This window comes from Dipteris shenzhenensis, chromosome 11, assembly GCF_047967505.1.
Source record: "Dipteris shenzhenensis isolate YYH24624 ecotype China chromosome 11, Dip_SZ_1.0, whole genome shotgun sequence".
Taxonomy (NCBI): Eukaryota; Viridiplantae; Streptophyta; class Polypodiopsida; order Gleicheniales; family Dipteridaceae; genus Dipteris; species Dipteris shenzhenensis.
In genome coordinates this window covers 12,318,353-12,332,300 of record NC_141606.1, presented here as the reverse complement: position 1 = coordinate 12,332,300, position 13,948 = coordinate 12,318,353, and the positions used below count along the sequence as shown (strand labels likewise).

Here is a 13,948-nt window from a genome sequence, read left to right as displayed (position 1 = left end):
GTAATCCCCTCTCTCCCAGCTCGCTTTAGGGATGCACATTGATGAATGAGCAAAGGGTGACAGTGGAAGAAAGGAAGAATCAAGAAACCTCCTCTTCTGCCATGTCTATATTAGCCCACCCATGTTCCCAACCCAATCCCATACCCACATTAGCCATCCAGCCCCGTGTGGGCATCATTTTGTCCTATCAAGACGTGTGCTCTAGCTTTTTATTAGCCTTTCTCTCTTGATCTCTATATCCATAATCTTCATGGAAATGCCACCCTTTTGAACCCTTTGGATCATCAGTCATTGCTAATGCACCAATGCACATCGTTTTTGCTGATGGGCGAGGAAGCCTTTGCTAATGCGCCAATGCACATCGTTTTTGTTCAATAGATTTTTTAGTAGGTTACATTGACAACATTGATGCACAATGGGCTGAGATGTTGTGAATAAATTGAGCTTTAAAATTTTGACCCTCATAAATAAGAGGGATGGGGTGTCCTCCCCCTCCCCCTGCCCCCTTCTCTCCTTTTCTACTAATCAATAAAATTTTGAATTCTTTTAAAAAAATATTATGTTTAATATTGTTAAGTGCCAAATTCATAGCATACCATGCATTTCTAGTGCACGTGCTTTATAATGAGAACCTGAATGGAGACTGAAAATGGTAGAGGGCAACACCAAGTTTCATATTATTGTGATTTACTCAAGAATCTAAAATAGTGTGTTTTCAAAGATTGTAGTTAAGGAAAAGTGGTACTGTTTGGTATTCATTTACTTAGTATAAAAATAATCCCGTTCACTCATGGTCTACTGTTGGTTAATTTCTTCAATGATGTAATTGAGCATTTTATGATGTTAAGACATGATTGGTCGCATGATTAGGGAAATACATGTAATAATCCATAAGAGCATAAAATTTAGTCCAATGAGGTCAACCAATAGCTTTCTAGCTTCTATTATCATTGCTATTGTGCACAAGATGAGGATTGATTTTTCAAACCAATGGACCCTTGTGTGGGTGATGAGAGTGAGCAAGTGGGTGATGAAGACGGGCAGCACTAGCCACCTCTCGAGCGTAAACAAAAGGATAAAGCTTCCACATGTGGAGTGAGGATAATCCTACGCGAGGTGGGAAAAAAAAGGAGGAAACCCTATTATCTGGAGCGTCCACGCGGCGAGATCTGAAGGGTGAGATCCAACGGAAAAGGGGAGGTGGAGCTATTGTGGGAAGGGAGGCACTAATCGCATCGCATCGCCTCGCTAGTTTTGCATTCAAATCGATCTTCCTGCAGCAATTTACCCGGCAAGAATCATTTGAAGTTCCCCTCATCCCCCCCTACAGATTGCCACAGTCTCCTTTCGAGCTGCTTATCGGAGCTATTTTGCTCCTTGGAGCTCATTATCGTAGCGATTTGGCCCCAATTCATGTAAGAGATCGTCAGAGTTTCTGTTTGAGTCCCCTCTCGGCTTCATTGCTTGCTCCTGGCGTCCCTTTGTAACTCTGCGTCGCTAATTCGATTTGCAGGAGTTGATTCTTTTGGCTTGCAGCTTGATTAATCCCACCCCTTCGCATGGGTGCTCCGGCGGACCAGCTCGAGACTTTGCGTCTCTCTTTGGTTGCTCAGCAGGCAGCTATCGAGAAGCAGGGGGGCCTTGTGCGATCTCTCAAGCCTTCTAAGGCTGACCCTGCTGACATTGAGGAGGCCGAGAAGCTCCTCCAGGACTTGAAGCTACAGCTTCAGGATGCTTCCAAGGAGTATTCCGCCAAGGCTGGCGTGGGGAATGGAGTTGGCAGCGTGGAATCGTTTCGCAAGGATGTAAACAACACATTGGAGAGACGCCTTTTCATCCTTCCTTTTTTTGGGATTTATGGGGGTGTCACGAGGTTGTACGATTAGGGTCCTCCGGGCTGCGCGGTCAAAGCAAATGTGCTGGCGTTCTGGCGCCAGGTCTTTCCTCCGTCTTCTTTGTGTGAGCGACTCGTGTTTTGCCCATTTCTGCACCCTTAATGCTATGAATGTGCCGTGATGAAATCGAGTTTTGCAAATGGATTGTCTGCAGCATTTCGTTTTGGAGGAGGGTATGCTGGAAGTGGATTGCCCTTGCGTCACTCCCTATGTGGTTCTTAAGGCTTCTGGGCATGTGGATAAATTTACCGATTTAATGGTGAAGGATGAGACGGGTCAGTTCTATAGAGCAGACCAGCTTCTCAAAAAATATTGTAAGGAAAATCTGGAGAAAGATTTATTGATGCCACCAGAGAAGCGGGAGGAGTTGAAGCATGTGCTTGCAGTTCTTGACGAGTTGGATGCAGAACAACTGGGTGCAAAGCTAAAACAATACAACATCACTTCTCCTGGCACGAAGAAACCCTTAACCGACCCTTATCCCTTCAATCTTATGTTTGCAACATCAATTGGCCCTATAGGCAATCTTCAGGGGTAAGTCTTTCACACCTCTTGCGACAAAGAACCTTTTGGTGTAGGCAACGCAAGCCATTTGAATGTGTTGAAATATTACTGTATGCTCTTGCCAAGTGTGCATGTTGGTATTGCGATAATTCTTTATATTTCAAGTGAGTGTATTGCTCTTCTTGTGTTTCCTTTTCTCTTGAAATGCATACTAGTACCGGAATTGATTCAAACTGCAACTCTGAGCTAAGTTTCACAACATGCTTTATAACCTCTTTTTTTAGTATTCAAAAGTGGGCTCTTTCTGGATAGTGGGATGGACAGGTATTGTTATTTGATTTGAATAGAAGTGCCTTCTTGAGATCCTACAAAGGAAAACAAGTATACACATTTACAATAAGATTCTTGGATGCTGTACATAATGACTTCTGTTTGCAGGTGGTCATTTGGATGTGACAGTTAGGCAGGTAATTTCCTATAGTCACAACTGATATGATGGCACATACTACTTCGTTCTCTGTTGAGATTGTACTGCTTATATTCAAAGCAGAGATATATTAAAGCAAGACTTTGATCATATACTGGTGGACAGCAGTAGCTCCCATAATTTTATTAATCCCAAGGCTTTGCTGATAGTGATTTTGCAGGCACTAATATAGAGCATGGTTTGAGAGTGGATTTAATTGAAAGACAGCATAGATTTAATTGAAAGACAACATATGCTCAACAATCTTTTGTCAGCATGCCCAGATTCAACTCTCCATTGACTAGACATGATGACATTTTCAAATGCAAGGGCTTACCAGATGATAAGAATCCTTCCAAACGAGAAGATCACTTAGGATTGTTCTACCTATATTAAAAAAATTTAATCCGGCCTTGTGCAAGCTCAGATTCAAGCTATGTAATACATGGGGGTTTTCATTCTCTATTACTGGAGCTCTTGCTAGTCTGACAGTCAGAATTTGAGGACATGATTTTTTTGGGTAAGGACATTAGAACTGGATAGGTTTTTGGGTAATACCCAATTGTACCAGCGCCACTTGATCATTTTGCAGTTCAATACATCCTCTTGCGCTCTGCATTTAGTGACCCTGCACACAGTCTACTCTTCATAATCCCTTTTTACTCTCCTTGTACCAGTGCCCGCTGTGACCACAGTGGATCCTTTTACATATAACAAAGAAACAATTTAATCTTTGATATGTAAAGGCTATCAATGGGCACAGATTACTAGGTTTCAAAATGAGGAAACATGGATTTGGAGCATTTATCAGATTCTGAAATGGGTGTCTTCAAAAAGCCTTCATCGCGTCTGTTGGCCGCACAGAAGCTTCTTCCACGTTTAGTGTGTGCAGCTGACTCAAGTTCAAATGAGTCGCAGGAGAGTGGAGATAATATTCATAACCACTTGTTGCAGTCAGACACAGCAGCTGACAACCAACCTTCCAAAGAAAACATGGGATGCCGGGAATATCCAAGCTTAACTGGTCAGAATCTATTAGCAGACAATTCTGGAGACGGATTTAAATCAATCAGACGCCAAAGCACAGGTATCAGTACACCGCATGATAAAATCAAAAGTTCAATCACTAATTAGTTGAGCATCTAAGGCAATCATGAGCAATCATTGGATTCTGACCAAATTGCCACATTTGTTTTCTGATACAGAAACCAATGAGCAAGCTTGCAAAGGGGATGTGAGATTTCACATCTATCCAAGCTGGGATGGTGAGGATTTGTCGGCAGCAGCCAATTCTACAGAGGAAGTGAAACAAGGGACTGGTATGATTATCTCAGGTTAAACATCTCAATTGCCAGAAAAATGTGAAATTCACTTGCTTTGTCGTCATGTTCCATATTATCTTTCCAGTAATGTGAGCAATTCTTGGATTCTGCTCAAATGGTCACATGTTTTCCTGCTTCTGTGTCAATGGGAATAGACCAGAAATCCTCATTTGGTCACAACCAAGATTGGAAAAACCTTTTCTCAACTTGGCCAGAAATCCCTACGCAACAGATGTCTGGGTTTTTGGCAACAATGCGAGAGATTGTAGAAGATGGTGCTCAAACAGTTAATCTAGAGACAAAGTCTTTGCAATCAAAATGTACTTCTTTAATTAATGGCACACTCAATCTTGCTTTGGATGTCCAGAAGAACGGAGTGCCACAAAACGAGAGTGGGCAACGGTGCTGCAGGGTATGGAATTGTTTCTTCATTAGCATCTCTGCATATATAAGAACTATGAATATACATGTAAGGTATGTGTGTGTATGTGTGTGCATGTGTGTGCATGTATTAAGCGATTGATTGTTGCCATAAACATTTCTTCTCGTTCTTCCTCTTTTGTATGATCAAAAGCAAAACGAAGACTGCAAAGAGGTACACGCACTAACTTCTTTTTTCTACTTTCTATGTTTGACTTTTCATTGATAAAAATGTATGCTTTTCTTTAATCTTGTTCATTTGGTCATGCTTGGGGATTAAAAACGATTTGGCATGGCATAATTGTGAATTATTGAGAGGAGCACTGTGGATGCACATTCAAGTTTTCTCTGTATGCAAGTCAATTGAAGAAAACTGAATGCATCTTTAATGTGCGGGTGTGCATGTACACCTGCGAGAGTGCATGCATATGCATGCACACGTGCATGTCTATGTACGTGTGCACGTGCGTGCGTGCATAATGGTGTGTGTTTATGTGTGCAAGTGGTCGTGCTTCGAGATGGAGGTTGCTGCATTGCCATCTGTCCAAAGCTTTCACCGACCTTGCAGATTCGTCTGTAGCACTGAATCTCCAAGCTCCTAACACGATTCCCCAAGCTCCTAACATACCCCCCCTTAAGGGTTTGCCTCATGCTATGTCAAGGATACATCTAGTCACATAGTTTCACATGCCATCTCATGGTGGTCAAGGATAAATCTATGGCTAGGATCACATGCTAGCAAGAGTGCCTAAGGGTCGAGGTTTACAAAAAATAGGGTAGACCCTCCCAAATGGTTATCTCCCTTGCATGTATAAGGATTAATCTTAGGCCTTTGTGTGGACCTAGTTTCTAATGTCTGCAAGAGGTACCATGGAGGCAAACACAACACATAACCATAACATTCTCAATCTAGCCAAGGAATAGGGAAGCAAGGTGAACTAATTCCATAACCATCGCTCACAAGGCAGGGGGCTAAGAGGCACCACGACCTAGGATCAAGTTTCTTAGATCTAGTTGACAAGTTGAAGAAATGTATGCTTATTTATTTTTTAAAAGTTTCTGTTGTGAATATGCATATGCATAATTGTCTGTGATGTGCTCTTTCTTTTTTAATGTATTTATTGGTGCATTGTATAGAGTAAGTTAAAATTGGTTTGGCATGCTTTATGTAGTGTAGCATTACATGAAAGAAGAGCTTGGTTCAGGAAGTGGTGTCTGGTTCCTGTCCTCATAAGGCAGGGGGCTAAGAGGCACCACGACCTAGGATCAAGTTTCTTAGATCTAGTTGACAAGCTGAAGAAATGTACGTTTATTTATTTTTTAAAATTTTCTGTTGTGAATATGCATATGCATCATTGTCTGTGATGTGCTCTTTCTTTTTTAATGTATTTATTGTTGCATTGTATAGAGCAAGTTAAATTGTTTTGGCATGCTTTAGAAGGAGATGCCTTAAAGCTTGGGTGCTACTAAAAATTGGTATGTGTAATCTCTATCTGGTCTTTCATACACCATAGCCAGTAGCTGTAGAGGATTGACTATAGAATTAAGGCTGACATGTAGGCAACAGATCTGCTGTCACATGGGTAGCAAGTCTTTTTTAATGTATTTATTGGTGCATTGTATAGAGTAAGTTGAAATTGGTTTGGCATGCTTTATGTAGTGTAGTATTATGATTTCAAACATGAAATAAGGGCTTGGTTCAGAAAGTGGTGTCTGGTTCCTGTGCTCACAAGACAGGTTGACTAAGAGGCACCACGACCTAGGACCAAGTTTCTTAGATCTAGTTGACAAGCTAAAGAAATGTATGCTTATTTATTTTTTAAAAGTTTCTGTTGTGAATATGCATATGCATCATTGTTTGTGATGTGCTCTTTCTTTTTTAATGTATTTATTGGTGCATTGTATAGAGTAAGCTGAAATTGGTTTGGCATGCTTTATGTAGTGTAGTATTATGATTTCAAACATGAAATAAGGACTTGGTTCAGGTAGTGGTGTCTGGTTCCTGCGCTCACAAGGCAAGGGGCTAAGAGGCACCACGACCTAGGATCAAGTTTCTTAGATCTAGTTGACAAGCTGAAGAAATGTACGTTTATTTATTTTTTAAAAGTTTCTGTTGTGAATATGCATATGCATCATTGTCTATGATGTGCTCTTTCTTTTTTAATGTATTTATTGTTGCATTGTATAGAGCAAGTTAAAATTGGTTTGGCATGCTTTATGTAGTGTAGCATTATGATTTCAAACATGAAAGAAGGGATTGGTTCAGGAAGTGGTGTCTGGTTCCTGCGCTCACAAGGCAGGGGGCTAAGAGGCACCACGACTTAGGACCAAGTTCCTTAGTTCTAGTTGACAACTTGCAGAAATATATGCTTATTTATTTTTTTAAAGTTTATGTTGTGAATATGCATATGCATTATTGTTTGGTATGCATGATGTGATGTGATCCTTCTTTTTTTAATAAGTTGATATCAATTTCATGTATGTTGGGCTATGATAAAGTTGTTTCATTTCTTAGATTTAGAACCTTTTTTTTTTTTTGGTGTAAAAAGAGACTTCTATTAAGTATTAAAGAAAAACCGTTAGAGCAAGCTCCATACGGGATACATCATGCAATGCACGAAAAGCTCAAGAGCCAAAAAGAAAGGATTGAGGTTGATAGTGCCATCTCAATCCGATAGAAATCTCTGAGAAAAAGGGAGAACCCCTTCAAACTCAAAGTAAAATAGTCCTCCTAGAAGAGGTCCGTGAAGGACTCTGCATGCTAGTCCATATGGCTATCAAAGTGTGAACATTTAGAACTATTTTTGTTTTGATCCTACATATGGCTTAGGGATGGAAGGATCTAAGCATAAGGCTATTGATTTTGAGTTATCTAAAGGACAATGGACGTATGTCAATCAAGTCCTTCGAAATGAGCTTGTAGAGATAAATAACATGAGTATAAAGGAGATGGGGATGACCATAGAAAGCACTTTTAGATTGCATACTCTAAATAGCAAAGTTGTTTTGAATACAAGGCGTCAAGTAGATTTGGATCCTAACAAGAAGCATCTTGTAGGGATCACAAAATGGGACAGTGATGTTATGCTATGGGTAGAGAGTAACATTGGGAATGTCTTGGCTCGGTTTAATGAAGCATGCGCAAGGAACCCAACATTTGCAAATGATATTAATGAGGACACAACATCGTGGTTGGGAATGCATTTGAACGTGGTAGAAAACAATAAGAGAATCATATTTTTTACATGTACACAAACTTAATTCAGAATCCAATGCTAATAACTTAGTGCAAGTTTTGATCCAAGCTTTAAAAGAGTATGGAGGCGTGATAGAGTCTTAGATGGTCAAGAAACTTGTTTGTTTTGCATGTGATGGTGCTTCAGTCTTGTAAGGTTGTCGGAATGGTTTCTGTATAAATAGAAATAAAATATGCTCCTTACTGTGTTGGGATATATTGTATGGCTCATCGCATAAATCTAGCTTACAAAGTTGTGTCCACATTTTCATCTATATAACGAATGGAGACGTCTGTTAAAAAAAGCTACTCTTACTTTTGTAAGAGTCCAAAAAGATACAATCAATTTAGAGTTATTGTAGAAGCATTGGGTTCAAATGGGAGGAAGATTTTGAAGAATGTGAATACTAGATGAATATTTTTGGTTCAGTCAGTGAAAAGATTATGGGATGAATACAAGACTTTGGTCTATTTAATGCACATGGAGGCAGAAGAAGAGGTTGAAAATGTAAATATTTTGTATCATAAACTAATCAACATAGATCCGATATTAGGATTGTGTGGAATTGTTTTACTTTTAGAAAAAATGAATATGTTGAGTAAAATGTCGTAATCGAAGGATATTTATATCAATGAATATGTCAAGGCAATAAAACTCACTAATTTGAGTATAACAACAGCATACGATCAGAAGTCAAGCTCCAGTTTTTAAGACGAGAAATTGTTTAAAGATTGGAAAAGTTTAATAGACTTAGATGTGGATTCCTCACTTTTAACATGTGATCAGGAAGGATATGTTTGCCTTCGTGCAAACAATCAGGTTTTCAGGATGAGGAGAGGAAACAAATGACACAAAGACTACAATACATTAAAATAGAGGCTTTTTTAAAGAAAGTACAAACAGTGAAAAATGCTCTTAGTGAAGTTGCAAGAGTAGTGGTAGATGAGATTAGAAGTAGGTTTCCTCGAAATGACCTAATGGAAGCATTTATCATCATATTTTCACATTTTTGGGTCAATGGATCTTTTGAATGTATCAAAGCAGGTCTAAAGAATCATTTGGATGCCCTCAAAAAACACTTTGGACGGGACATTGACATGGACAATATAAAGTACAATGATTTGTTGGATTTTGGAAAGCTTTATTCACAGTCTTCCCTTTTTGGAGAAGTCATGCACCAGCAAAGTAATTCAATGAAAAATATTCAAATGCAAGGTTCGATGGTTCGGCTTTGGAATGAGCTCTCTCGCAGTACATTCCTACAAGATAACATTTCTGAGTACTTCAAGCTTGATTTATGTCAAACCTTTATTCTTGGCTCATCAGTCGAGGATAAAAGGCGTTTTAGTACTCTCGGTTATTTGAAGAATAAGCTTCGTAATAAGCTAGATGATAACTTAGATCTTAGCTTGAGATTATACTCTTGTTCTTATGATGTTAGTAGCTTTCCGTATGATAGAGCATTAGCACTCTAGAAGTCAAGCTGTAAAAGAAAAGGCTATAATTAGCTTTTTTGGACTACTTAAACTAGACTTTGAGAAATTTCTTTTCCCATTGGATTTGAAGGAAATTCATTATCCTTAAACAATTTTATGTTTTGCATACTCTACAGTATCCTAAATGCTAGCTATTTCATGTATTTTGAAATTATGTAAAACGAAAAAGACAGAGTTTTCAATATAACTAGTTTTTAGTATATTTGTGAAAATAGAAAGTTTTTTAAATGCCTTAGAATATTTAGCCAAGTTTTGAAACAAAAATTCTAACAAAAGATATAATTCGCCAATTCTTTGAAACTTTTATAAATAATTTATGAAAAATTTCGCCAGTATATTATAATACTATATTTCTATACCTTCGATAAAAACATCCCTGTTGGGTAGTTTTTGACTTTAACAGTGGAGTGGTGATTCTCAATGCTTTCAACTTCTTTTGCTATGCAAATGATGAAGAGTATAATATCTTGAAGCTGTTATGTGCACTTCCAATTGTGACAAGGGTGATTCTTGAATGCATGTATACACAATGTTTTCATGGTGCTGGTTGGTCACTTATTTTTGAAGACTTTATTGATGAGGATCACATTCTGGAGGGTTTTCAACAAGTGGTTATGCATAATAAGTTGGTCTTGGTATACTAAGGCTCTGTGGTATCTTGTTTGGGATATTATTTGGATCTTGGTGTTTCCCTTTTGTGTTTCATCATGGTGAAGATTCCACTATTTCGAGGGACCCAAGGGGAAGACCCGGAGTCTTATCTTCGGGATTTTGTTCGAGGATGCCGGCTTTCTAGATGGTCCATGAAGGATCGGGCGGAGATTTTGCCTGATTTTCTTGAAGGTGTAGCCTTGAGTTGGCATGAGGCCTTGCCGGACTCTATCAAGGAGGATTGGGACCAAGTGGTGGCTGCAATGAAGTAGAGATTTGGGGCAGTGGAGTCACCAAAGGTTTTGATGTTGCAATTGAGCTGGTTCGATCAAGGAGAGGGTGAGATGGTCTTTGCAGTTGCAATCCGATATGAAACTTTATGGACAAAGTATAAAAGGGTAGCTTTGCGAGCTGTGGCATTTGCATCATCGGTCCCTCAAAGTCTCGTAAGGATGGAGCACTTAAAGATGAGCAAATTTGTTATGGCTTTGGAGCCTCCTCTTCGCTCAAAAGTAATGAGTAAAGATCCAACAACATACGTGGAGGCACTTCGCATTGTGACCAACAAAGAAGCTTCTCTAAAGATCGAATCCTCTTTTGTGTCTTCAACACCTTCAACTTCTAAGGTGAAGGTAATGGGCACTCCTTAGGTACCAAAGTCCTCTGAGTTATAAAATAATATCTCCCAATTGATGGCAAAGTTTGCTAATTTGAAATTGCATTTGGTTAATGCACGACAACCTAGAGCACCAAAGAGTGAGGATAGGCCTCGAGATAAGAGTGGGGTCACTTGCTATGAATGTAATGAAAAAGGTCACTATCGCCCCAAGTGTCTAGATTGAGAAAGAAAGAAGAAAAACAAGTATCCTTGTTAGAAGCTTCTTTAGGGGATGAGGAAAGAGAGGTAATGATGGCTAAACGGGGGCGTGGTAAAGCAAAAGAAGAAGAAGAAAGCAAGGAAGAAGTAGATGAGGAACATCTGGAAGAGGAAGGGCGTAGTAAGAAAAAGAAGGCATCTAGAAGGAGAATTAGCCAGCCATACTTTCCTTCAGGACAAGGCATTGGAAGCTACGACTTGTTGTTCGACCTTAAAGAAAAGGAAGCTCATATCACCTTTGGTCAATTACTTGCTTTGTCTCCAAAACTATGGAAGGAATGGGGAAAGCTAGCAAGCACAAGAGTGTTAAAGAAGAAAAAGAAGAAAATGCCATTTCTGTTGTTCAAAAGGTAGATATAGATGTTGGTGATGATGTACGTATGGTTGATGTTATCATTGATGGTCAAGTGATTTCTAATGTGTGTACATTGATGGAGATGCATCGATTAATGTCATGAGCGAGAAGACCATGATAGATGCTGATTTAAAATACTCTAGTACTACCTCTCCTTATCGCATCAAATTGGTTGACAAAACTAGGGTTAAGACCTTGGGAGTTGTGAAGAATCTAGAAGTGGATGTATGTGGAATTTCTGTGCCGACTACTTTTCAGGTGATCCCTACCAAGCCAGATGCACGTGCCTATCCATTGATTTTGGGAAGGCCTTGGCTACGCAAGGTGAAGGCTGTTCAAAAGTGGGATACTGAAGAATTGATTTTGCAGGGAAATGATAGGAAGGTGCGTTACAACATTCTTGAGCATCCTGTAGCCTCTCATTCTCTTCAAGTTCTATAATTTTGTGATTTAAAGCATCCATATTCTTTGATTAGAGCCTTACTACAATTTCTTTTTTCCCCTTTTAAGCACACCTTGAGTATCCCTATCCTAACCCCAAGAGATAGCAATATAACTAAAGCCAATCTCTAGTAGGGAAGGGAAAGGGAAAGGGGGAAGTTATTTCTTTGGATCTAGCCATGGAAAGGGGGAACATGACGGATGTGGCACCGTTATTAAGAAAGCTCTTTATTGACATAAGCTAGCATGCCCTCAAGATAAGTTGCAAGATGCCCATGATGTACCAAAATTGTATGCACACTGCAACACAAAGTAAGGGTCATCTTTCTTTTTCTCCTCAGATGTAACCTTAATTGCAAAGTTTCCCCCGTCTGCTAGCGCATTAGTGAGGTCATCGAATTCTTCCCCAACCTGCAGTCCACTATCTATCTCTTTGACATAGCCATCATGTACAAGAACCAGGATAAGCTTGGCATAGCTTCCTTGTTTCACAATTGCAATGGCCTCACACTCGTTAGAATCTCCCATGATGCACACACTGAAAAAGAAGGAAAGCTATCATGTTTTGCGATAAAGGTGGTTGTCTGAAAAGCCTCATATGCTATGTAGATTTTGTGTCCCTTTAATGGTGCTACAGTCATATCGCTATGTCCTCTCCACTTAATCCACCTTCACCTCATGGATCACTCTATGCACTAAGCTGTTGTTGAGGCTCTATTTATTGTATGTCAACTCTGCCCCTATGGATAGGTTAGATGCAAGCAAAACATAAGGTGATGGAAGCATTTATGGATCATTGGGCCCAACTTATGAGAAGTAAGAAGTAGTGGTTGGAGGTATTTGGTATAAGAAGACATCTAAGAAGGCCATAGATACAGACTCTTACTCTCATCTAGTTAGACCTATTAATTTGAAATGCAAGTTTGTCCTAAAAAAAGAAGGATTAAAGGCTCTTCAAAATTGAAATAGACATGCAGGAGCATATCATGGGGTTTATCGAGAGCATCAACACCTGAGCTAGTTAGTTATTAAATGTACCAGAAGCAACTAGGTTGGGTGCCATCTAACCAAGATCATAAGTTGCTACAAAATAGTCATTGACGCTCTACATCATGCTCTTTTGTGAAAGTGCAAGCTAGCTCTAGCACAATCTCTTCAATGCCCCTCCCCAGATGATGCACTTAAATCCTCCTAGATAGTTATATTTAGAAAAGTTTATCCTCTTTGTTGGTTTAAAAGATGCCTTAGGCTTGCTTAAATAATTCAATTGGCCCAATTGAAACTGTATTTGTTTCTATCAATTGAGTTCTAATATTTTGTAAAATGTGGTCCTTCAAGTACTTGGGCTCCTTCCCTTCCCTTCATGGCATGCATTGATTTAGTGGTTACCAAGGATTAGTACAATGAACAGAAGCAAGAACAATCCATGGTGCACAAGGAATAACACAAAAAAGACTATCTTGGTTGTTCATGACATGGAATCATATATACAACATTTTGAAGAATACGTAGCAATGAACATCAAACTATTCTTGGGATTTAATATACTATTTCTAGAAATATGGACCAAGACTTAGAACTTTACCTTAATGAAACTAGAACGCAAGAGTCAAGACCCTATCATATCCATTAACCACAAAAATATTCCACAATCAAAACTTTTAACAAAATGGGTCTCTAGTATTATTGCAAAAACAAGCTTCCCCCAACTTTTTAAAAAAATAACAAGGTGAATGATATTCAATCATTCATAAGGCCTGCCCAAGATAAAAAAAGTAAACAAAAAGGAATCCACTAAAATGGTGTGAAGAAGGAGGAGATAAAGGGGAGAGAGAGAGAGAGAGAGAGAGAGAGAGAAGGGGGTGTGTGGGATAAAAGGTGGAGATCGTATGTAAGAAGACTTGAGGAGATAAAGAAGGGAAGAGAGAGAAAGAGAGGTGAGAGAGAGAGAGAGAAAGTCAACCACTTTAAAGTCTGCATTCAAGTCCAATGAAGAAGAGGCCAATAGGAAAAATGCACTTCCAAAAATTCAAGAACTGTGCATTCAAGTCCAATGAAGAAGAGGCCAATAGGAAAAATGCACTTCCAAAAATTCAAGAAATGCCTAATTTTTGCTTTGCCAAAATCTCATCGTTGCTAAGGCTACTGTGAGGGCAGACCAAAAATAAATTAAATGCCAGATATATTAAAGGGCTGGTCATCCTCAAAAAAGGACCACTACAAGGGGGGACACCCACGGCCTAAGCTATTAGAGCAAGGAGATGCAGTTGTGCTGAGAAGAGAGT

General features: G+C 39.3%; 1 protein-coding gene and 1 pseudogene across 4 annotated transcripts; both read left to right on the top strand.

The window, feature by feature from the left end:
• The first annotated feature begins 1,384 nt into the window (after nt 1-1,384).
• LOC147896621 (glycine--tRNA ligase, mitochondrial 1 pseudogene) lies at nt 1,385-3,121 on the top strand (annotated as a pseudogene). 3 transcript variants are annotated; one of them, XR_015541776.1, is made up of 3 exons: nt 1,385-1,415; nt 1,514-1,937; nt 2,050-3,121. The product of XR_015541776.1 is annotated as a glycine--tRNA ligase, mitochondrial 1 pseudogene, transcript variant X3 (transcript). The 3 variants fall into 3 exon arrangements; XR_015541775.1 differs by having other exon boundaries at nt 1,514-3,121; XR_015541774.1 differs by having other exon boundaries at nt 1,395-1,415; nt 1,514-3,121.
• A 172-nt stretch (nt 3,122-3,293) lies between these two features.
• On the top strand, nt 3,294-4,777 carry LOC147896620 (uncharacterized). The gene is made up of 2 exons (XM_087381677.1): nt 3,294-3,952; nt 4,071-4,777. Exons 1-2 carry the CDS (start codon nt 3,655-3,657, stop codon nt 4,202-4,204), a joined length of 432 nt encoding a protein of 143 aa, XP_087237803.1. The 5' UTR covers nt 3,294-3,654; the 3' UTR covers nt 4,205-4,777.
• The last annotated feature ends 9,171 nt before the right edge of the window (nt 4,778-13,948 follow it).